Source organism: Microcaecilia unicolor, chromosome 2 (assembly GCF_901765095.1).
Source record: "Microcaecilia unicolor chromosome 2, aMicUni1.1, whole genome shotgun sequence".
Taxonomy (NCBI): Eukaryota; Metazoa; Chordata; class Amphibia; order Gymnophiona; family Siphonopidae; genus Microcaecilia; species Microcaecilia unicolor.
The window spans coordinates 644,466,981-644,492,383 of NC_044032.1; the positions used below are offsets into that span (position 1 = coordinate 644,466,981).

The 25,403-nt window shown below is 47.5% G+C and overlaps 1 protein-coding gene across 7 annotated transcripts in view; it reads right to left on the reverse strand.

Annotated features, from left to right (window-relative positions):
- LARP1B (La ribonucleoprotein domain family member 1B) overlaps window positions 1–25,403 on the reverse strand; it is a 603,652-nt gene that overhangs the window by 542,153 nt on the left and 36,096 nt on the right. For all 7 annotated transcript variants that reach the window (XR_003940744.1, XR_003940743.1, XM_030191742.1 and 4 more), the window contains exon 3: window positions 831–890. Coding sequence is in view for 5 of the 7 variants with exons in the window: in XM_030191742.1 (XP_030047602.1) it covers window positions 831–890 (60 nt within the window). In the remaining 2 variants the exon portion in view is untranslated. The remainder of the gene's footprint in view (window positions 1–830; window positions 891–25,403) is intronic.

Genomic DNA, 25,403 nt, shown 5'->3' on the forward strand with positions numbered 1-25,403 from the left:
TGGGGACCACCACCACCAAAGCTCTGGCACCCTAGGAAGAATTGCATCCCACCCTCAGAGCCATAGAGGGACAAGCCACTCCAAGCTCGACTAGGGAAGGATCTGTGAACAGAACCCCTTCAAGTGCCAGCCTCGGATTCAACCTAAAACTATGACCTGCAGGAGGCAACTAGGGGGACAGACCTATTCCAATCTTCTGCTGCACCAGTACAGCCTGAACCATCTGCTAAACACAGAAAAATACTGAACTGTTCCAGACTGCACCATTCCTCACAGCTGTGGGAATATTCAAGATTTCTCTGTATTCCATCTGCTAGTATTGGGGGGGGGGGGCATAGTTCATTGGTCTGAACTGGTTTAGTTGGATAAGAAAACATGTTTGCCTGGAATATGTTTCTTACATATTTTTATGTTGGACAACTAAAAATTGAACTTTTGCCATAGAAGTTACCAGAACTTATCAATGAATATAGAAAACTGATCAGCCCTTCAGTATTGTCAATTTTGAAAAGTTAACAACTTTATTTAATTCCTCACGGCAACACAGCAGTCGTCCATAAAAAAGAAAAAAAAAAAAAAGATTTTCCTCCTCTTTCAGAAAGAGTACAGCAAGAACAATTACGTAAAGAATAAATATAAGATCTGCTAGTAGAAAGTCCAGTCCATTTCTCAAGATGAGCCAAAACTAATCTGACAACTTAAATGGCAGGTATCAAAGCCAACACAGTAGACAATGACACTGTTCCAATAAAGGAGGTGGGGAGGGAGGGGGCAGAAAAACAGGAGTTTTCCACTTTCTAGACAAATTTCCATCTCCTTTTAATACTCACTTCGTTGTTTGCGATTTCACTTGGTGTAGGCCAGTTAGTTATGTCACTAAAGTCGCTAGCCTGTGAAAACAAACCAAACATCGGTTAATTCCAAAATCTTAATACACATCTTTTTATGAAGGCTGCTTTTTGAAAGACTAAAATAAAAATCAGCAGAAATTTTTCATCAACCCTACAGCAACAGGGGGTGGAGCAGCCTAGTGGTGGGAGCACCAGGCTGACCATGGAAGCTTGGTTCAAATCCTGCTGCTGCTCCTTGTGGTCTTGGGCAAGTCAATTAAACACTCCATTGCCTCAGGTTCAAATTTAGATTGTACACTCTTCAGGGATATGGAAATACCTAGTGTACCTCAAATTAACTCAACTTAAAGCCACTACTGAAAATGTAGTGAAGTAGAATTTAGGAATTTTTGTCTGGCAGCCTCCTCCTGCTCTTTTCAAATGCCACTTCAAATCAAACATGCCACAAATGGAGCTAACATGAGCCTTATCTACAGTTATCTGCGGAGTGGGGTCCTATTTTAAATTTCCATAAACTCAGAATGACATGAGACTGTGACTCAAGACGCATATATACTGTTTTACAAAGGGAATTGGAGGACAGAGTAAACAAATGTTGCCTTAGCACATATACTGTGGCCAAATGTCATTCTGGTGTCAGACATTGTGCTTGGAGTTGTTTTACTATTAATCATGATACTGGAACTGTAAAACTTTAACGTACACAGCATGTGTGATGTTATCTCAGTTATTAGTGTCTCTAGGGTTAAAGTTAAATCCATCGCACAGAGATGTAAGAATACTCTGTGGAATCAGTGCCAGGCAAAAACAAAAGCAGGGACAAAGAATCTCCCTGAATTCTTCACTGGAACTCAATAACAGGAGTGACAAATTGTTCATCTTTGCAATTCAAATGTACTTCATCAATTCAAGGTTCCCTCTATACTAGGGGTGGGCAACCTCAGTGCTTGAGGGCCACAACCCAAGGTAAAATTATGTATCATACCTGATAATTTTCTTTCCATTAATCATAGCAGATCAATCCATAGACTGGTGGGTTGTGTCCATCTACTAGCAGGTGGAGATAGAGAGCAATCTTTTGCCTCTCTATATGTGGTCATGTGCTACCAGGAAATCCTCAGTAAAGTCGATATCTAAGCTCCATCCGCAGGAAATCACCAAACAGAGAATTACACCCACAAAGGGACACTCTGCCACCCAACCACCACCAAAGCGGGGGGGGGGGGGGGGGGGGGGGGGGGGGGGCACCCACACCCGCCAACGCAGGGGGAACTGGCATGTCCTGCTACCGTAACCGTGGGAGGAGCTGGCTTAACCCATCACCGCCAAATGCTACCGCAACCGCGGGAGGAGCTGACTTAACCCATCACCGCCAAAGCGAGAGGGAAACAAAGCTACCCTACTACCGCACGAAGCGGGAGGGAGCACTGGCATAATTTAGTTATGAATCCAACCACCATCAAAACGGGGGGAAAGAAGCAGCAGTTCACTGCAACACAAAGTCGTCCCAACTCCAGGGAAATCCAAGTGGAAGAACTTGAACTCAAAGTCCTCCTGAACAGGAACTGAAGTCTAAACTTGAACCTGAAATATAACTGAACTAGAACAAACAGTACAGATATCTGGGAGGGACTATGGATTCATTTGCTATGATTAATGGAAAGAAAATTATCACGTATGATACATAATTTTACCTTCCATATCATCAAGCAGATCAATCCATAGACTGGTGGGATGTACCCAAGCAGTACTCACCCAGGGCGGGATATGGAAATCCCAGAACGCAACACTGAAGCTCCAAACTGGGCCTCGGCCCGTGCTGCCACGTCCAAGCGATAATGCCGTGAGAAGGTATGAGCCGACGCCCAAGTCGCCGATCTGCAAATCTCCTCCAAGGAAACGGACCTGGACTCTGCCATCGAAGCCGCCTGTGCTCTAGTAGAATGAGCCTTCAGCTGGATAGGCGGCACCTTCCCTGCGGCCACATAAGCTGCCGCAATCGTTTCCTTGACTCAACGTGCCACGGTAGGTTTAGATGCCTGCAGACCCCTACGGGGGCCCGCGAACAGCACGAACAGGTGATCCGACTTCCGGAAATCGTTGGTCACTTCCAAGTATCTGATAACAACTCGTCTAACATCCAGGCATCTGAGAGCACGATACTCCTCTGGATAATCCTCCCTACGGAAGGAGGGTAGACAAAGCTGCTGATTCACATGGAAGTGAGAAACAATCTTGGGCAGGAAGGAAGGCACTGGGCAAATAGACACTCCTGCCTCCGTGAACCGCAGGAACGGCTCTCTACACGAAAGCACCTGGAGCTCGGAAACCCTCCTGGCTGAAGCGATTGCCACCAAAAAGACCGCTTTCAATGTCAGGTCCTTCAGAGACAGCCGCGATAATGGCTCAAAGGGCGGCTTCTGCAAGCCCCGCAGCACCAGAGTGAGATTCCACGTAGGCACTATCGCGTGCAGAGGAGGGTGTAGGTGATTAACCCCTTTGATAAAACGCACCACATCTACCTGAGAAGCCAGGGAAGCACCTGTCAGGTGACTCCTGAAGCAAGCTAGAGCCTCTACCTGGACCTAAAGAGAGCTGAGCGACAGGCCTTTCTCCAGACCTTTTTGCAGGAACACCAACACTGAAGCAATTGGCGCCGTGAAGGGCGACAGGGATCCTGCCTCGCACCATGATACAAAGGTACGCTCTCAGCATAGTGGCGATGACCTTGTCCGAGAAGCCCTTCTTCTTCAGCCGCTTCCACTCAAGAGCCAGGCTGTAAGACCAAAGGGGGAGGGATCCTCCATTACCATGGGACCCTGATGTAAGAGGCCCCGCTCCGCTGGAAGCCGCAGAGGACTGTCTACGGAAAGCCGGATCAGGTCCGCATACCAGGGTGTTTCGCCACCCGGCCGAGAATTCTGCCCAGCATAGGCCAAGACAGGAACACGTAGAGAAGGTCCCGTACCGGCCACTGCTAGAGAACAGCATCGACCCCCAGAGATCGAGGGTCCCGTCCTCTGCTGAAGAACCGCGGCACTTGGCAACTGGCCAAGGTCGCCATCAGATCCAAGGTCGGCATGCCCCAGCGCTTCGTGATCTCCAAGAACACCCGAGCAGACAGTTGCCACTCTGGGATCCAAGGTATGGCGACTGAGAAAGTCCGCCTCGACATTCAGGACTCCCGCAATGTGAGCCACCGACAGCTGGTCCAGATTCGCCTCTGCCCACTGACATAACTTCATGGCCTCCCTGGCTAGGGGGTCGCTCCTTGTACCTCCCTGGTGATTGACATAGGCCACGGCCAAGGCATTGTCTGACAGGATTCGAACTGGCCTCAGTATCAGTACCTGAAGAAACGCTTGAAGCACCAACCGAATGGCCCGAAGTTCCAAGAGGTTGATGGACCACTTCGCCTCTGCCGGAGACAATATCCCCTGCGCTGCCCTTCCCAGGCAGTGGGCTACCCAGCCCGTCAAGCAGGCGTCCGTCGTAACGACAATCCACTCCGGGGACGTGAGAGGCATACCGGCAGACAACTTGTCTGACATCAGCCACCAACTTAGCGCCCTTCTCACCGCCGGGTCCAGGGGAAGGCGAACTGCGTCCAGCGCCGCAGAAGAGTGCGCTGTAGTGGCCTCATATGGGCCCTGGCCCAGGGCACTACCTCCATCGTGGCCGTCATGGAGCCCAACAGTTGCACATAATCCCAAGCCCAAGAAGCTGAAGAGGCTAGGAACCGGCCCACCTGGGCCTGAAGCTTGAGGCTCCGGTTGTCCGGCAGGAACACTCTGCCCACTTGGGTGTCAAACCGAACACCCAGTTACTCCAGGGACCGAGTCGGGCACAGCTGACTTTTCTCCCGGTTGATGATCCATCCCAGGGAGCTCAGAAGAGCAATGACCCTGTCCGTCGCTCTCCCACACTCTGCAAAGGAGGGAGCTTGAATCAGCCAGTCGTCCAGGTAGGGATGGACTTGCACTCCTTCCTTGCGGAGATAAGCCGCAACGACCACCATCACCTTGGAGAAGGTCCGCAGAGCCGTAGCCAACCCGAACGGGAGGGCTCTGAACTGGAAGTGCCGGACCAGCACTGCAAAGCATAGGAAGCGCTGATGAGGCGGCCAGATGGGAATGTGTAGATAAGCTTCCTTGATGTCCAAGGATGCCAGGAATTCTTCTTCTTGTACCGCAGCAATCACGGAGCGGACAGTCTCCATACGGAAATGCCGTATTCGCAAGGCCCGATTGACTACCTTGAGGTCGAGAATAGGCCAAGAGCAGCCTCCTTTCTTTGGCACCACAACGTAAATGGAGTAACGTCCTGTGCCAAGCTGCTCTACAGGCACTGGGACCACCGCCCCAAGGCGGAGCAAGTTGTCCAGAGTCTGCTGAACTGCTGCCACTTTGAGGAGAGACTTGCAGGGAGAGTTCACGAACCCGTCTCTCAGGGGCCGGCAGAACTCCAACTTGTAGCCGTCTCTGATGACTTCTAGAACCCATGTGTCTGAAGTTACCCTGGTCCATTCGCCCAGAAAAGAGGACAGCCTTCCTCCTATCTGCTCTGGGCCATGAACCAGGGCCCAGTCATTGGGTACAAGACCCTGGGGGAGGACCGGAGGAAGAACCTCCTGAGCGGCAGTCTCTGCGAAAGGAATGCTGCTTCAGGAAGAACCTCTGCTTGGAGGAGGAGGAGCCCGACTTGCCCGGGCGATACCGACGGGCTTCTTGAAAACGGCCCTTAGAGGAACCAGGGCGAGCACTGCTGGCCCTTGCCTTGACCTCCGGCAACCTCTTGCCTTTAGAACTGCCGAGATCTGTCACGATCTTGTCCAGCTCATCCCCGAAGAGCAGCTTGCCCTTAAACGGCAACTTGGCTAAGCGGGATTTGGAGGCATGGTCAGCTGACCAATGCTTAAGCCACAGCCATTGACGGGCAGAGACTGTCCGAGACATACCTTTAGCCGAGGCTCTCAAAACATCATACAGCAAGTCTGCCAAGTAAGCCAAGCCCGACTCCAGGGCCGGCCAATCGCCCTCAAGGAAGGATCCGAGGGGGAGGCCCACTGCACCACCGTCAGGCATGCCCTGGCCACATAGGAGCCGCAAACCAAGGCCTGCAAACTCAAGGCAGCCGCTTCAAAGGCTAACTTTAAGGTCGCTTCCAATTTCCTGTCCTGTGAATCCTTAAGGGCAGAGCCATCTTCCACCGGCAAAGCCGTCTTTTTTGTCACAGCAGTGATTAGAGAGTCCACTGCCGGCCAGCGCAAGGCCTCCTGTTCACCCTCTGGCAGAGGGTACAGACATGGCCCTGGCTACCTTAAGGCTTGCCTCAGGAGAATCCCATTGAGACGAAATTAGAGTTTTCATGGCTTCATGGATGTGGAAGGTCCTGGAAGGGCGCTTGGTTCCCAACATAATAGCGGAACCCGCCGAGGCTGAAGGAGGGCCTTCCTCTGGAGAGGAAATACTCAAGATGCTCATAGCCTGAACTAACAGGTTAGGCAATTCCTTTGAGCGAAAAAGCCGCGCTGCAGAGGGGTCATCTCACCCATCAGGGCGAGGATCAGCCTCCTCCAAAGAATCCCCAAGGGACCTTTGGGAGAACTCAGAAATGCTGCCCTCATCTACATCAAGAGGAGACAAGAGTCCCCCAAGACCTGAAGATCCACCTGAGGGCGCTTGATCAGGGAAGCCTCTTCCCCCATATCTGACAGGGGAGCAGGAGCAGCATTTTGCAGTTGAAAGGCCTGATGCAGCAACAAAATAAACTCTGTTTGTGCACCTCTGCAACCTGGGCCACAGCCCTAGAGGAACTCTCAACCTCCACTCCATAGAGCGGGGAAGAGGCGCGCTGCGCATCCAAAATGGCGTCCGGCGCGTCACTCTGCGAAGGAACCACATGGGAAGCATGGCGCTTAAACTTCACCATCTTCTTACCGCTGCCCAACTCAAAGGCGGCCATATCAGAGGCCGTCCAAGCTGCATGGGCAGCTGACGTCAGAAGGGCGGACATCGAGGAATGGACGCCTAAGGCGGGAAAGGCCGCCGACGCCCCAGTGGAGGAAAAACCGGCTAAGTCAGCAAAGTCCGGAAGGGTGCCCAAAAGGGCTTCTCTGCCTCCGATCCCTGCGCCTTCCCTCTAGCCGCGCAATCATGGTCCGGGGAGCACTTATGCGCGCCCTTACCATCCGACACCATGATCCACGAGGGAAACGTTCGGGGAACCCCCTGCCCGCTAGGAAAAGGTAAAATTACCTGCTTCTTGCTCCGAGCTGCAACAAATTGTGTCCCAGTGAGCAGCTGCAAGTAAAATCTTTTCTGCTTCAAGATTGTTATGTTTTGTTTTTTTAACGGAGCCAGCGGGAGGGGGGAAAAAAGGAGGGACCTGGCACCACCATGATTGAACTTGCTCACGAAGAGCCTTCAACCCCAGGTACTCAACAAAGCCTAAGTAAATAGGCGTGGAGACCAAGCCAGAGCTGCTGCGTGTGACCACACACCTGCTAGATTGAGAGAATACTGAGGATTTCCTGGTAGCACATGACCACATATAGAGAGGCAAAAGATTGCTCTCTATCTCCACCTGCTGGTAGATGGACACAACCCACCAGTCTATGGATTCATCTGCTTGATGATATGGAATCAGATTTTCAGGATTTTCCCCAATGAATGCGCATATGATCTATATGCATGCACGACCTCCATTGTATGCAAACAGATCCTATGCATATTCAATAGGGAAAGCCTGAAAACATGGATATGTCAATCCAAGCTATTCTGTGGTTTCAACTGTTCCTAAAGCTGGACCATGGCAACTGTATTCAGCATCAACTAGTTTTTGGTTTCACTTTTTTTTCTTTATTGATATGATGTAATATTTTATCTAAATCTATTGCTGTAAGCAGCTTGTAAAATATTGACAGAAAAGTTATTCTTGGTAGTTTTGGGGTGTTTATGTTTCACTTTAGAAAAAAAGTGTTTTTCCTATACAGTGCTAGTTCTAGGTGTCCAATGAATTAATTTTGTGTTTACCAAGCCTTGGTGGTGAACAGCTGTTTAAACACTTGAGCCAAAAATTGAGCACTCCATCAGGGTTCTTCCAAACTTGGTTTCCAGCACTTTTGCTGTTACTTCATGCCATTTCCTAATTTTGATGTTTCCTTTCTCTATTCTTCTATACGCAGGACGCATAAGAACACAAGATGTGCCATGCAGAGTTACACCAGAGTTCATCAAACCCAGCATTCTGTCTCCAGCACTAGTTCATTCAAAGTTACCGTTCGGGCAAATCCCAAAAACAGTTATTCTTTCCTTATTGCTTGCTTCTTATGGACTTTTCCTCCAGGAACTTGTCAAAACCCCCTCTTTAAAAATTCAGTTATACAAGATGCCTTGACTGACTTCCAGCAACAAATTTCACAGATTGTATGTTGAGTGAAAAGAAAAATACTCTCGCCAATTTGTTTTAAATCTGCTACATGTTATTTCATCAAGTGTCCCCTGGTGTTTAGAGTAAAGTGAAGATACTTACCTGTAGCTGGTATTCTCCAAGGACAGAAGACTGATTGTTCTCATAATTGGGTTGTCGTCGTCCACGGCAGCCCAGGAACCGGAAGAAAAATTTTTCCAGCAAAAAATGAAGATTTTCGGGAACATTCGTCGCACGAGCAGGATGGACTGTGCATGCGTGGCTTCACGCCCACCGCACGAGCGTGTCTCCTTAGCTTAATCAAAAAGCATATAAACAAGAACCACCATAATAACAAGTCCAAAGGGGAGGAGGGCGGTTCTGTGAGAACAATCAGCCTGCTGTCCTCGGAGAATACCAGCTACAGGTAAGTATCTTCGCTTACTCCGAGAACAAGCAGGCTGCTTGTTCTCACAATTGGGGTATCCCTAGAATCCAGGCTCACTTAAAACAATGAACATTGGTCAATTGGGCCTCGCAAAAGCGAGGACAAAGATTGACCTGAAACCAAAAATAACTGAAAGTGCAGCCTGGAAAAGAATCAAAATGGGCCTAGGGGGGTGGAGTTGTATTCTAAACCCCGAACAGATTCTGCAGCACCGCCTGCCCAAACCGACTGTTGCATCGGGTATCCTGCTGAAGGCAGTAGTGAGATATGAATGTGTGGACTGATGACCACATCGCAGCCTTGCAAATCTCTTCAATGGAGGCCGACTTTAAGTGGGCCACTGACGCAGCCATGGCTCTAACATTATGAGCGTGACATGACCCTGTAAAGTCAGCCCAACTTGGGCATAAGTGAAAGAAATGCAATCTGCTAGCCAACTAAAGATTGTGCGTTTTCCGATGGCAACTCCCCTCTTGTTGGGTTTGAAAGAAAAACTGGGCGGACTGTCTGAAGGGCTTCACCTGCTCCACGTAAAAGGCTAATGCTCTCTTGCAATCCAAGGTATGTAAACTGCTTTCACCAGGGCGGGTATGAGGACGGGGAAAAAATGTTGGCAAGGCAACTGACTGATTCAGATGGAACTCCGACACCACCTTAGGAAGGAACTTAGGATGCGTGCGAAGGACTAATCTGTTATGATGAAATTTGATATAAGGTGCATGAACTACCAGGGCCTGAAGCTCACTGACTCTATGAGCTGAAGTAACAGCCACCAAGAAAATGACCTTCCAGGTCAAGTACTTCAGATGGCAGGAATTCAGTGGCTCAAAAGGAGCTTTCATCAACTGGGTGAGAACGACGTTGAGATCCCATGACACTGGTGGAGGTTTGACCGGGGGCTTTGACAAATGCACACCTCTCATGAAGCGAACTACTAAAGGCTGTCCAGAGATAGGCTTACCCTCTACACGGCGATGATAGGCATTAATCGCACTAAGGTGAACTCTTACGGAGTTGGTCTTGAGACCAGACTCTGACAAGTGTACTACTACTACTACTATTTAGCATTTCTATAGCGCTACAAGGCATACGCTGCACAAACATAGAAGGTATTCAAGCAGGGTCAGTGTAGGACAAGAATGAGGATCTAAGGCCTTGCTGTCACACCAGACGGCAAACCTCCTCCATTTGAAAGAATAACATCTCTTAGTGGAATCCTTCCTGGAAGCAAGTAAGGCTCAGAGGACACCCTCTGAAAGACCCAAGGAGGCGAATTCTAAGCCCTCAACATCCAAGCTGTGAGAGCCAGAGACTGGAGGTTGGGATGTAGAAGCGACCCCTCATTCTGGGTGATGAGGGTCCGAAAACACTCCAATCTCCACGGTTCTTCGGAGGACAACACCAGAAGAGGAGGAAACCTGATGAGGCCAGAAGGGAGCAACCAGGATCATGGTCCCGCAGTCTTGCTTGAGTTTCAGTCAAGTCTTTCCCACCAGAGAGAGATATGGGACGATACGCATACAGAAGGCCTGTTCCCCAATGTAAAAGAAAGGCATCTGATGCTAGTCTGTTGTGGGCCTGAAGCATGGAACAGAACTGAGGGATCTTGTGATTGATCTGAGTGGCAAAAAGATCCACCAAGTGGTTGCCCCACGCTCGGAAAATCTTGTGGGCAATGCCCATATTCAGCAACCACTCATGAGGTTGCATTACCCTGCTCAGTCTGTCGACCAGACTGTTTACGCCCGCCAGATAAGTGGCTTGGAGAAACATGTCTTGCCGGCGTGCCCAAAGCCACATCCGGACAGCTTACTGACACAGATGGCGAGATCCCATGCCCCCCTGCTTGCTGGTGTAGTACATCGCAACCTGTTTGAATCTAGATGATTTGGTTGGACAGATCTCTAAAAGCCTTCAGAACGTTCCAGATCGCTCGAAGCTCCAGGAGGTTGATCTGAAGACCTGTTTCCTGGAAGGATCAGGCTCCCTGAGTGTGAAGCCCATCTACATGAGCTCCCCACCCTAGGAGGGATACATCAGGCATCAGCACTTTCTGTGGCTGAGGAAATTGGAATGGTCATCCCGTGGTCAAAATGGGCCAGATTGTCAACCACTGAAGAGCATTGCGGAAGTCGGTGGACAGTTGGATCACATCCTTTAGATTCCCCGCAGCTTGGAACCACTGTGTAGATGTGCCATGGGTGTAACATGAACTGTGGAGGCCATGTGCCCTAATAGTATCAACATCTGCCGAGCTGTGACCTCCTGAGACGTTCGAACCGTGGACACCAGGGACAGAAGGTTGTCTGCCCGAGCCTTCCTCGTGTCCAGCAGTGCTCCCTAGTAGTTCCAGCACCTGAATTGCCATCTGCATGAACTCCCGAGCACTGTCCTCCGAGGTGCTCTTCACTAGCCAATCGTCGTGATAAGGGAACACATGCACTCCCAGTCTGCGTAATAACGCTGCGACTACTGCTAGGAATTTTGTGAAAACGCTGATATTAGGACAAATGGCAGTACACGGTACTGAAAGTGCTGCGTTACCAGCCGAAAACGAAGATACTTCCTGTGGGCTGGAAGTATCAGGATGTGAGTGTAAGCCTCCTTTGTACAGAGAGCATAGCCAATCGTTTTCCTGAATCATTGAGAGAAAGGTGCCCAGGGAAACCATTCTTTTCTCGGACTAGGCATTTGTTCAGGGCCCTTAAGTCTAGGATGGGACGCATCCCGCCTGTTTTTTTTTGCACAAAGAAGTACCTGGAACAGAATCCCAGCCCTTCTTCCCCTGGTGGGACGGGTTCGACCGCATGGGCCTTTAGAAGAGTGGAGAGTTCCTCTGCAAGTACTTGCCTGTGCTGGGAGCTGTACGAATTAGCTCCTGGTGGGCAATTTGGAGATTTGGATTCCAGATTGAGGGTATACCCTAACCGGACTATTTGAAGAACCCACCGGTCGGAGATTATGAGGCCACCTTTGGTGAAAAAACATTAACCTCCCTCCAACCGGCAAGTCGTCCGGCACGGATACTGTTAATGTGGCATTGCTGTTCTGGAGCCAGTCAAAAGCCCGTCCCTTGCTTTTGCTGGGGAGCAGTAGGAGCAGGGCGCATGCTGTTGACGGGAACGAGTGCACTGGGGCGGAGCCTAAGCAGGCTGGTGGGACACCGGATTGTACCTATATCTGGCATATGAATAGGGAGCACCACGCAACCCCCCCCCCCAAAAAAAAAAAAAACTCCTAGATGAGGATGTAGCAGAAGGCGCCCGGCGGGAGAGAGAAGCCTTAGCATCTGTGTGCTTCTTGATTTGATTGACCAGTCTTCTACCTTCTCTCCGAAAAAGGTTAGCTTCCCCGCAAGGTACATCCACCATCCTCTCCTGGCCCAAATGGTCAAGGTCAGAGACACGCAGCCATGAGAGTCTGCGTATCGCTATACCTTGAGCAGATATTCTGAATGCCACATCAAGAGTCATAAGCGCCCCTGGCCAGGAACTTACGACACGCCTTCTGCTGCCTGACCACCTGGCAAAAAGGTTCGGCCTCCTCTGGAGGGAGGGCACCAACCAAACTAGACAGCTGCCTCACCGAGTTGCGCAAGTGAATGCTCATGTAGAGCTGGTAAGATTGGATAAGGGCAGCGAGCATAGCAGCCTGATAAGTCTTCCTCCCAAAAGAATCTAAGGTCTTAGCCTCTCTCTCTGGGGGCGCAGAGGCATAGTTTCTAGTGCTCTTGGCTCTCTTGGGGGCGGAGTCCACCACACCATGGAGTTATGGGGTAACTGAGACCTCATCAACCCAGGTTCACCGTGGATCCGATACTGGGACTCAGTCTTCTTAGGGATCACAGGGCCAGACAGAGGGAACGACCAGTTTTGAATAAGGACTTCCTGGAGTACCTTATGCAAAGGAGCCGTAACTGCCTCCTTAGGTGGCGAGGTGTAATCCAGGACCTTGAGTATCTCAGCCCTGGGCTCATCCTCCACATCAGCAGGGAATGGAATGGCCTCAGCCATTTCCTGCACAAACGATGAAAAGGAGAGGCTCTTAGGAGGAGACCGTCTCCTCTCAGGTAGAGGGGAAGGTTCAGAGGGAATGCCAAAGGACTCATTGGAAGAAAAGCACCTGGGATCTTTCTCCAACTCCCACAAGCGCTCCTCCTCAGTATCGGAAAGCACTTCCCCTCAAGGACCTCCAAGACTGAGCCTGTATTGACGCCGAAGACATACTGTCCCAATGGCGATGTTACGATGCCAGCATGGACTGTGGTGAAGCTTCCTCCACCGACGTTGATGGGGAGTCAACCTGGGTAGCAGCCAATACCAAAGTTGGGGACCTCACCACAGGCGGAGGGCCAGACGCCGATACAGCTGATGGAACAGCAGGCAGAAGCACCTCCGATGCCAGATCAGACTGACGGAACAACCCTTCCAGAAGCTCTGGAAGCAGGGCCCAGATGCTCTCGTTGAGAGCCACCATCAGATAAGGCTGCTGGGCCGGTGGAGCAGTTGGTGGCAGAGTCTGCCGAGGCAAGGGAGCAGGAACCAGACTGCTGAGAGGCCGATGCGCCGGCACCTCCTGTATGGAGGGGGAGCGGTTCTCCTGGCGCCAACACTTCTCGGGTGCCAAATCCCTCGACTCCCCGGATCTCTTGGCACCATGTGCCAAGGGGGAATGGTGTCGGTGCTTCTTAGCCTTCGCTCGATGCACCTCACCGAGGCTCCTCAGTGCCGACGAGGATGACGTTGAATCCCCATGTGTCGGGTCTGTACAGCAGGAGGCCTCGAGTTAGGTAGAGACCCACTCGATGCCTCACTGCTCCCAGCGTGCTGTGGCCTCTCAGCAGCCGTGCCTACTTCTGTTCCCTATGTCGATGCCGCCGACCTTGTTTCCAATTCTGATGTCAAAGGACCGGACCGAGCCCCAAGAAGTTTTTCTCTCTGGGCTTCTCAAGCTAGAGTCCTTTTCTTCATACAAAGACAAAGGACACAACGAGCTGGGCTATGATCGGGCCGAAGGCACTGGATACACCAGGAATGTGTATGTGTATCAGATGGTCCGGTTGCACAGAGTACAACGTTTGAAGCCGCTGGGAGTCTTCGATGACAGGGAAAGGAAAATGGAACCGGCAAAATCAAACAGCTCAACTGTGCCAAGAAAAAAGGCACAAAAAGGGAGAGACCGGCCACGCAGCCTAAAAGACGGCCGCTATCAAAAAAGAAAGGAAGCTTTAAAAGGAGAAAAAAAAAACTAAGAAAATAAAGGGAAAAACCTTTTTTTTAACAGAATAAACTGAAAAATGAAAAAAAAATCAAGCAAAAATGTGTGTCAAAATGACAAAGGCTCTTTCCCAGGGGCAAAGAGAGGAGCCACAGAAACAGTTCTCGCTCCTCACGTGGAAGAAAAGAAACTAAGGTAAGAGCGGATGTGGTGCTGCATGTGAAAAGAAATATTACAGCGGATGAAATGCGGGGAACTTGGGAAAAGAAGAGGTCATACGGAACGTCATGGAAAAAGATGATGGAACCTGTATCCACATGGGTGTTATCTACACACCTCCAGTACAAATGGGAAAGCTGGACAAGATCTGATAGAAGATATTCATAAGCTTGGTATGAAAAGAGATGCTATTGTTGGAAATTTCAACGACCCGTTGGCAGAATCAGAAGTAGAGAGATCGTGGATGCCTGTCAAAGTGCCTTGCTCAGACAAATGGTGGCAAAACCGACGAGGGAAGGGTCGACGCTGGAGCTACTGCTCACGAATGGAGGAAGTGCTTCCACATGTCTATGCGAGTGCACACCTAGGTAATAGTGATCATCACACGATATGGTTTGATACAAGAGAAAAAAATGGCATGCAGAAGCACAAAACTCAAGTACTGGATTTCAGACATGCTCATTTTGGTAAAATGGAGGAATACCTGAAGAACTGATGGCATGGGCAGGCATAGGTGAAGTGAGAGTGGTCCAAGCTGAAAGCCGCTATAAATATGGCAACTGATCTTTATACAACGAAAGTAAGCAAAAACAAGAGAAACAGGAAGCCTATATGGTTCTCCAAACAAGTGGCTGAAAAAAATAAGGGCAAAAGAGGCTTCATTCAAGAAATATAGAAGAACTCAACAAAAGGATCACGAAAAAGATTACCGGATTAAACCTCAAACAAGCAAAGAGGGAAATACAACTAGTGAAAGCACAGGTGGAAGAAAAAATGGCTAAAAATGTGAAGGGAGGTGACAAGACCTTTTTCAGATATACTGCAGAAAGGAGAAAAGATAAAAATGGAATTGGTAGACTGAAAGATGCAGAGAATGTTTATGTGGAGATTGATGAGGGTAAAGTGAACGTGCTAAACAAATACTTTTCTTCGGTGTTCATGGAAGAAAGTCCTGTAGAAGGACCGTGGTCGGCTGCTGAGGGAATATCTGGGAATGGAGTGGATATGTACCGTTCACGAAAGACATAAGTATACAATATTCCAGTGTCAGAAAACATATGATAGCATTAAGCCAAGACCGTCAAACTTTTCCATTCCCCCCCCCCCCCCCCCCCCCCCCCCATCCCTACCCCCTACTTATTTCTTCTGTGAATTATGTTATGGCCGCGGAGGTGGTGTGGGGCTATTTTCTCTTGTAGATTTCAACCTCTTCTTCCACCTCAGTCTCACTGTTTTTCTTCCTTCAAAGTCCACTCCATCCGTCTATTTGCTCCTCTGCCTCTCCGAGTAGCAGTCATTTATCGACCCCCTCATAAGTCCCTTTCTTCCTTTCTCACTGACTTTGATGCCTGGCTTTCCCCTTCATCTCCTTCCCTCATTCTTGGGGATTTTAACATTCATGCTAAATGATCCCTCTGACTCTTATGCTTCTCAGTTTCTTGCTTTAACATCCTCTTTCAAACTTCAACTGAGCTCCACTGCCCCCACTCACCAGAATGGCCACTGTCTTGATCTTATCCTCTTCTCAAACTGCTCACTCTCCAGTTTCTGTGCCTCAACTCTTCCCCTCTCTGACCATCATCTGATAACTTTCACACTTAAACACCCTCCTCCCCAGTCCCGTCCAATCTTAACCAATACATTTAGGAATCTTCAGGCTATTGACCCTTCTACTCTGTCCTCCAGTGTTTCAAAATCTCTTCTCTACTACTATGTTATCCAAGTCTGTCAATGAGGCTGTCTCTTGCTATAATACTATTCTCTCCTCTACTCTGGATACTCTCGCTCCTCCCATTCCCCGTTCTGTAAAATGTACCAAACCCCAGCCTTGGCTGACCTCTAGAATCTGCTACTAACGTTCCTGTGCCCGCTCTGCCAAACACCATTGGCTGAAATCCCGTGTCCATGCTGACTTCATACATTTCAAATTATTACTGACCTCCTTCCAGTCTGCACTTTTACTTGCCAAACAGGACTATTACATCCAGTTGACAAATTCTCTTGGCTCAAACCTTCGATGTCTCTTTGCCACACTGAACTCTCTCCTCAAAGTGCCTTCACCTCCAACCCCACTTCACTGGCTAAGTTCTTTCATAAGGTTCACAAGATTAAACTTGAATTCTCAACCAGGTCACCTCCATCTCTCCTTCCCTTAGTCCATTCTCTCAACTCTTCAACCCCTGCATCCTTTTCTGAAATCACTGAAAAGGAAACTACACATCTTTTTTCCTCCTCAAAACTAACTACCTGTTCCTCTGATCCTATTCCCACCCATCTACTTAACACTATCTCTCCTACTGTCATCCCTTTTATCTGTCATATCCTCAATCTTTCACTTTCCACTGCGACTGTTCCTGATGCCTTCAAACATGCCGTAGTCACACCACTCCTTAAAAAAACCTTCATTGGACCCTACCTGTCCTTCCAACTATTGCTCCATCTCCCTCCTCTCTTTCCTATCCAAGATACTTGAACGTGCTGTGCACCGCCATTGCCTTGACTTTCTTTCATCTCAAGCTATACTTGACCACTTCAATCTGGCTTTCACCCCCTTCATTCAACTGAAACAGTGCTAAAGTCTCCAATGATCTGTTCCTGGACAGATCCAAAGGTCTCTATTCTATCCTTCTCGATCTATCTGCTGCTTTTAACACTGTTGATCGCAGCCTACTCCTTGATACGATCTACGAATTAACGAACTTCCACAAACTACTGAAGACCCATCTCTTCAACAAGGCTTACCACAAAGATCAACCAATGTGAATATACACAGCTCCTCCACTTACATACAGAACTGTCTTATAATATTTGCTTGCTATACTAATATCATGTTTCATCATTATCATGTTACCCAAAATCCTTCTTGATGCACTACGATTACGTTTTTTTTCCTTTTATCATATTGCCCAAGATCCTTCTATAACACTAAATGTCTATTTTCTATTATATTTCCACTGATCGTTATGTATTGTAAGCCACATTGAGCCTGCAAAGAGGTGGGAAAATATGGGATACAAATGCAATGAATAAATATATACGCTGTCCTCACTTGGACTTCAGAGCTCTGTTCTTTCCTGGTTTTCTTATCATCTCTCCCAGCATACCTTTAGTGTAAACTCTAGTGGATCCTCCTCTACTTCTATCCCACTGTCAGTTGGTGTACCTCAGGCATCTGTCCTGGGACCTCTTTTTTCTCCATCTATACTTCTTCCCTTGGTAACCCTGATCTCATCCCATGGCTTTCAGTATCATCTTTACGCTGATGACTCCCAGATCTACCTCTCCACACCAGAAATCTCAGCTGAAATCCAGGCCAAAGTATCAGCCTGCCTGTCTCACAATGCTGCCTGGATGTCTCAGCACCATCTGAAACTAAACATGACCAAGACTGAGCTTCTTATCTTTCCCCCTAAACCAACCTCTCCTCCTCCCCTATTCTCTATTTCTGTGGATAACACTCTCATCCTTCCTGTCTCATCAGCTCGTAACCTTGGGGTCATCTTCGACTCCTCCCTCTCCTTCTCTGCACATATTCAGCAGAATGCTAAAACCTGTCGTTTTTTTCTCTATAATACCACTAAAGTTCGCCCTTTCCTTTCTGAGCACACTACCAGAACCCTCATCCACACTCTTATCACCTCTCGCTTAGACTATTGCAACTTGCTTCTCACAGGTCTCCCACTTAGCCATCTCTCTCCTCTTCAATCTGTTCAAAATTCTGCTGCATGACTAATATTCCGCCAGTGTCGTTATGCTCATATTAGCCCTCTCCTCAAGTCACTTCACTGGCTTCCTATCCATTTCCGCATACAGTTCAAACTCCTCTTATTGACCTATAAGTGCATTCATTCTGCAGCTCCTCAGTACCTCTCTCCACTCTCATCTCTCCCTACATTCCTCCCCGGAACTCCGTTCACTGGGTAAATCTCTCTTACCTGCACCCTTCTCTTCCACTGGTAACTTCAGACTCCGTTCCTTTTATCTTGCTGGAATAGACTTCCTTAGCTGGTACGTCAAGCTTCATCTCTGGCCGTCTTCAAATCTAAGCTAAAAGCCCACCTTTTTGATGCTGCTTTTAACTCCTAACCCTTATTCACTTGTTCAGAACCCTTATTTTATCATCACTTTAATATTCCCTTATCTCTTGTTTGTCCTGTTTGTCTGTCCTAATTAGATTGTAAGCTCTGTTGAGCAGGGACTGTCTCTTCATGTTCAAGTGTACAGCGCTGCGTATGTCTAGTAGCACTTTAGAAATGATTAGTAGTAGATTGAGCAGAAATGCAAACATTCACACTTTTACATAATAAAGCAAAAAATGCAATCCAAACATCTGGTTCGTATTCATTCTTTATGTACCTTAAATCCCCCAATCTTATCCCCACCCTCCCGAATTATCTCCCCACACCCCTCTTCACCAGAGAAGACTTTATTGTGTAATACGGTTAGCCATTTAGGATCCTACTGCAAGCAAGCGGAGCTAGGGAGTCCCAGAATGGGGACCAACACTGCAAAAAACAGTCTCATCTCTGTGAAGTCAAATCAAGTATAGTCCTCGCTCCAGGGCACTAAGTGATATCATGTGCGAACGACAAAGCTGAATGGAAGGGCAATCTGATTGTAGCCATGTTTTAAGTATAGGTTTTTTTCCCCCATCATCACAGTACGTCTCAAGAAATCTTTGAGGCCTGCTTTGGTTGGCCCTCGAATGGTAAAAACATCAAACAGTAAAGCGGGGTTTTGTTTCCATGATGTAGTCCATATCCGAGAAACATGTGCACATAATAGTGTCCAGAAGGCTAGTATAAGAGGATAGTGCCAAAACATACGGCCCAAATTTGCCCCAATCCCTTTACACTTTGGGCAATCATCAATGGGGCACAGAGTAGCTTTAAATGCCCTGTGCGGGGAGATGTGAAGGCGCATAATAAATTTATATTGCAGTTCCCAAAAATCTGCACTCCCAAAAGCTTTGTACCACTTCAGTAAGCAAGACTGCCAATTGAGACTCTCGAATGTGGAACCCCAACTCCAACGACCACTTTTGTGCCAAGGGGCCATATGCCACTGTCAGCGAAGCCTCCTGCAGCTGAGTATGATAATACTTAAGGGGTACTACCAACTGGCCATCCAAATCATAAATCTCCACTAGCCGTTCCCACACACTTAACATAAGTGAATCCCTTGGTAGAGATGTCATGTAATGTTTTAACTGAAAATAGGCAAGAAAATCTTGTATATCGAGACCTTGGCCGACCTGCAAGTACTTAAGGGATTTTAGTGTACCATCTTCATTTAAAATTTGGAACAGAAATATAACCCCCCCCCCCCCCCCCTGTTTTTCCATCTACAGAAAGCGGCTGAGGAGCTTCCCACTGGGAAATCTGCATTGCCTCTAAGCAGCAGCAATGGAGTAACATGTTGGTTAATCTTATAAAATTTACAGACCCAATCGACAAACCCTCCTCAATGGAGAAAAGAGAAAGGTTAAGTGTTTTGGCGTCCATGCCAGACCCAGCCACGCATGCAGCCAATAGCTAAAATGAGAGTCTCCAAACGTTGTACATTCTGTGTCTGGAAAGGAGAAAAAGGATGTACCTCTGAACCAGTCAGATAGATGCCGCATACACCCTGCCACAGATATCAATTTGACACTGAGAACCACCAGGCCTCCTTTACATCTAGGTAAGTATGTTTGAGTTACCAATACTCGAGCCCTAAGACCGTTCCATAGGAACTTCTTTAGCAAGCAGTGAAGATCTAGTTCATCCTTATATGTGAGAAACAGAGATAATACTTGAACTACATATATTTATTTGTAACATTTGTATCCTGCATTTTCCCACATATTAGCAGGCTCAATGTGGCTTACAAAATACCGTAAAGGTGAACGCCAAGTACGGTAGTTATTAAACAAATACAATTAGAAAAGGGTCAGGTAAGGTAGGGGTAAATGGGTACAATAAGGGACAAGGAAATAACAAATAAAATGTCCATTGCAATGTATGTGTAGATGCATAGTAGAGTTGAGTCATATCCACTTAGGTCCTATGATCATATTGTATAAGGCAACTCTACCCCAAAGGGATAAGTGGAAGTTCTGCCACATCCACAATGATGTCTTTGTGGAAGTCCATTTTGGATTAAGATTATTTTGATACATCTGATTTACTCTTTGAGCAGGGACCGTCCTTCTATGTTTAAATTGTACAGCGCTGCGTAACCCTAGTAGCGCTTTAGAAATGCTAGTTAGTAGTAGTAGTAGTTTGACTGGTATGTAGATCTCTAGGTATTTAATGTGGTCCGTCCCCCATTTAAGAGGGAACTGGCCAAACCACTGGTCTCAAATAGAGGGCCGTGTTGGCAATGCGATCGATTTCTGCAAGTTGAGCCTAAAGCCCGAGTTGTAACCAAATTCCACTACTGCTTCTAACAAGTTAGTGAGTGAATTTTGCAGTTTTTGAGATATCAGCAGCATAAGCCAGTACTTTAATCGAGAGCTGTGGCATAGCCACACCCGAGATCTCCAGATCTTTCATTAAAGTATGCAAGAAAGGCTCAAGATACAACAAGAAAAGTAGTGGGGATAGAGGGCATCCTTGTCTAGTGCCCCTACTGACTGTAAAGGCTGGGGAGAGTAGGCCGTTCACTATTATATGAGCTGTTGGTTCCGCATACGAGGAGACTACTTGCAAAAACCATCCCCGCAGCCCCACATATCGCAGCACCTCAAAGAGATAATCCCCACTGCACCCTATCGAAGGCTTTCTCCGCGTCTAGACTCGCTAATAGTAAAGGTTCACAAACTGCTTGACTATGCGATGTGGCCAAGAAGGCTCTGCGGACATTCAATCCTGGGTGCCGGCCCTTCACAAATCCCACTTGATGGTCACCCACAAGATTAGGAAGATGTTTGGCCAATCTGTCAGCCAAGATTCTCGCCAATATTTTCATATCCACATTAAGTAGAGAAATTGGGCAAAACACATCCAGCGAATCTGGAGATTTACCTGGTTTGGGTATAAGGGTAATGAGAGCCTCGTTAGCCTGGGACGGGAAAGGTTCCTGCTCCACTGCTTCCTCATAGTACATAGTAAGTGGGGCGCATACCTGCTGTATCATCATCTTATAATATTCTGAGGAGAAACCATCAGAACCTGGGCTAGTGCCAATGGTAAGAGATTTAATCACCTGCTGAACCTCCTGGGCACGTAATGGGGCACTAAGCTGAGCACGAGCTTCTAGAGATAACTTGGCCCCAGCATCCTCCAGGTAGTCCACCACAGCTGGTCCCATCTGCTCAAGGTCCGCCCTAAACACTTGGGAGAAGTAATCCTGAAATATTTGCAGGATGTCAATCGGGTTAGATTTTCGTATACCATCTGGGAAGTTTCTGGAAGACCATACTTTCGCCACCTTAGCAAGTAACTTTCCGTTCTGATTACCAAATTTAAAATACTGAAAGCATCTATAAAATAGATATTTTTTTCTACACTCATGGACTAATGAGTTTAGGGCTGCCAGTGTGGCTATCATTTGTTCATAGCTAGCCTTGGATGGGTGCTTTTGGTGAGCTTGCTTAGATTGGTTTTAACGACGCTCAAATAGAATGATGCCCTGGGCTAGCCTTTTATTTCTGGCGCTCATGTAACTGATTATCGCCCCACGTATCACCGCTTTAGACGTTTCCCAAAATAGGGAGGGTGTATCTTGATGGTTACTATGTGCTTCTAAATAAAATTTCCCATTTTTGACCTAAGAAATTTTTAAAATCTGAGTTCCCAGACATATAACCAGGAAATCTCCAGCAACCGTACTCCCTAGTGGAAACTCCCAGTGTCAAATCCACACAGATTAAGGTATGGTCCAAAACTACCATGGGGCCCACTGTTGCAGAATGTACTTTTGGGAATAGTGCAGTGGAGATTAAAGTGTAGTGTATGCGGGACCATATTTAGTGAGCTCTGGATAAGTGAGTGTAATCCCGCTGTGCTGGATGTAGAAGATGCCAAGGGTCAACCAAGTCAAGCATTTTACATAGGTAGTCTAGACCCTTCCCCCTGCCCAAGGCCCCCCAGGCCGCAGACGATGACCGGGTCTAGGACCTGATTGAAGTCCCCCAACACTATCCATGGAGCTGTGTCATATTTAAGCCCCAGCTTAACCAGGGAATGAAAAAAAAACTTGGATCCCTTGTGTTAGGCCCATAAATTGCACAGAGGTAACGTTCCTGACCCATATAATTTCGGTGAATTAAGACGAATCTACCCTCCAAATCTTTTTCTACTAAACGGGACACACAAGGGAGGCCACACTTAGTAAGGATAGCTACCCCTCTCCTACGCCCAGTTGATGAAGATAAGTGGCAATCTCCCACCCATTGCTGTCGCAATTTTTGGTGCTCCACATCCAACAGCTTTGTCTCCTGCACGAATGCAATTAAGGCCTTATGATGCTTAAGTACTGATAGGATTTTGGTACACTTGACAGGAGAGGTTATCCCAGAAACATTCCAAGACACTAAACGGAGTGTTGGGACGTTAGCCATATATCTCTAGTAAGACCTATGAGGCCACCCAGACCTAAACTATCCGCTACCCCGGGTCTCCCAGCCACAACCTTTGGACAGTAAATGAGACAGCATTGTGAAGACCATTATTGAAATTGCAAATGCTGAGTCATTCTCAACTCTAGGACCATTATTATTGCTCACTCCCAATACACCTTTCATTTCCACATAGTAGCCCAACAACTGGTGAAGAGACCCCACATGATCCCTCCCCTGCCCCCTCCCCCTTCCACCCCTCTCACTACTCCCTTCCCCCCTGCTCCCCCCCATAATCCCCCCCCCCCAGTTCCCTACCCCGAACATACATGCTTTTATCTAGCCTGTTTAACCGCGGCTAGTAAAGCAGGACCTTATAATGCAGAGGAAACCAGTCTTCAACCTTATCATGATGTTGACCAATTGTTCACTTCCTTATATTAATTACAAACCAGAATTGAGCAGCAGGCCTCTAAAAGTTCATCAGCCTGAGAATAGCTACACTATCCAGCACTCCCTAAGGGAGTATACAGTTAGCATACACATTCTTATGCAGTGAAAAACTATTAAACAGTAAAATAACTGAAACCTTTGACGCCTCTTGCGCATCCGATAGCTACCACCAGGTAACAACTCCATCACCATTCATATTCAGGAAGCTAGATGATTAGCCCAATAGGGCTGTTTCTGAAGAAGTAAAAGATTTCCAACCATTACTTGTTAGTACTCTCAGAGTGGCCGGATACTGCAAATTAAAACGTTGCTGTTTCTCCACTAGTCGGGTGCAGACTGAAGCAAACTCTCGTCGACGAGCTGTTAATGCCGCCGAGTAGTCTTGAAATATTTTGATCAAGCCACCTTCAAATTTTGTGTCATCTTTGCTGCCCTTATATGGGCTGGCATGGATACCGGAGACATTATTAAATGTTGACAAGTGAAATCCTGGAAGCACGAGATCCATAATTATATGAATTCGAAGGATAATAAAGTGGCTCGTAGCTTCAAGTAACATTAAGATAAGTTAATCATCTGCATTCTAACTACGTTTATTGCAACAGCGTTACAGCTTTGAATTTTAGAACTTTAATCGGTAGTGCACTGAAAAACTATAAAAAATGATGTGAGCACAAGGAGGAGTGGCCTAGTGGTTAGGGTGGTGGACTTTGGTCCCGGGGAACTGAGGAACTGAGTTTGATTCCCACTTCAGGCACAGGCAGCTCCTTGTGTCTCTGGGCAAGTCACTTAACCCTCCATTGCCCCATGTAAGCCGCATTGAGCCTGCCATGAGTGGGAAAGCGCGGGGTACAAATGTAACAACAACAACAACAACAAAAAAAAAATATATATATATATATAAAGACATTTACACTTAAAGTATAGCAATAGGAGATTCACTAGAAGCAAATATTGTGCACTACTGGAGGCTGGGGGCAGTCGATGATTATACTGAGTCACAATTGCAGAGGCTTAACATAAGCATGACACAGTGTGTCTGTGTGACAGTATGAGACGTCCCCTTACAAATAATATATTGCTGTTGTAGTAACATTGGTCTCCCTACTTACAGTTGAGTCTTATATAAGCACAACACTGCCGCTTTTTGGGAATATAGTTATGAAACTTGGCAATTATCACACGGGGCCTAGACTCACACGCTTGTTTCTGGCCCACGCAATGACTATCTAGGCGGATCACTTCGCCTTCTCCCGCCTCAGGAAATCTCGCCAGCAGCCATGTTTCCAGTATTTGTTTAATTTGCCTTTCTGCTATAGACTCTGGAAAGCCCAAAGAGCACAAATTCTCACGTGCGAGCGATTTTCTAAGTCATCCAGTTTCTGCTGATGCTCCCTAGTCAATTGCTCCAGCCTTGCCACACTGTCTGTTTCTGCCTGTTGAGTATCTTCCACTTCCGACACCCGCAATTCTAATTCACCGGTGCCACAAGTTCCGATGTTAGTGCCGTTAAAACCCTGCCAGTCTGAGAGCTGGGTAAATCGAGAATCCAAGGCTCGTACAACTAAGTCTTGTTAGTTTCATAACCATGGAATCTGCTGAGGTGTGAGGCGAGGAAGTTGACGAAGATGCGGGCGCCATTTTGTTTTCCGCCACTTGTAGTCGCTCATCCTTACATTTTGAGGTTTTTGAGGTTGTTGCCATCACCGGTTGCATGAGAAATTTGTCCATATGTTCCAAAAAGCTTTAGAAGTTGAATCTGCTTGTTTACTGTCAGCGGAAGTCTGTAAAAACTTAGATCAGAGACGGGTTCCTGAGCCTCTGGTGTGAAACGCGTCCACCACCGCTCACTGCATCAGCTGACCCCCCCCCCCCCCCCCCGAAAGAAAGCGTTTATAAACAGCTTGAGAACCTGATCGTGGACAAAGCTTTGGGGACGGAAAGGATCTTTCCCAGGATACTGAAGGAGTTCAGAGAAGTCCTGGCAAGACCTCTTAAGGATTTATTTAATAGATCTTTAGAGACGGGAGAAGTTCCTCAGGACAAGGAAGAAATAGGAAACTACAGGCCGGTAAGCATCACGTCGGTGATAGGAAAAATAACTGAGTCGCTTCTGAAGAAAAAGATAATCGACTTTCTAGAAGCCAACGGGACTTGTTTGAACTGATAAGAGGGGAAACCTGTAATTGTGTTGAATTTGCATTACTGATTGATGTTATAACAAGCTGGAGGAAAAGCATTGAGTTTGGTGCGTTGAAGCAAT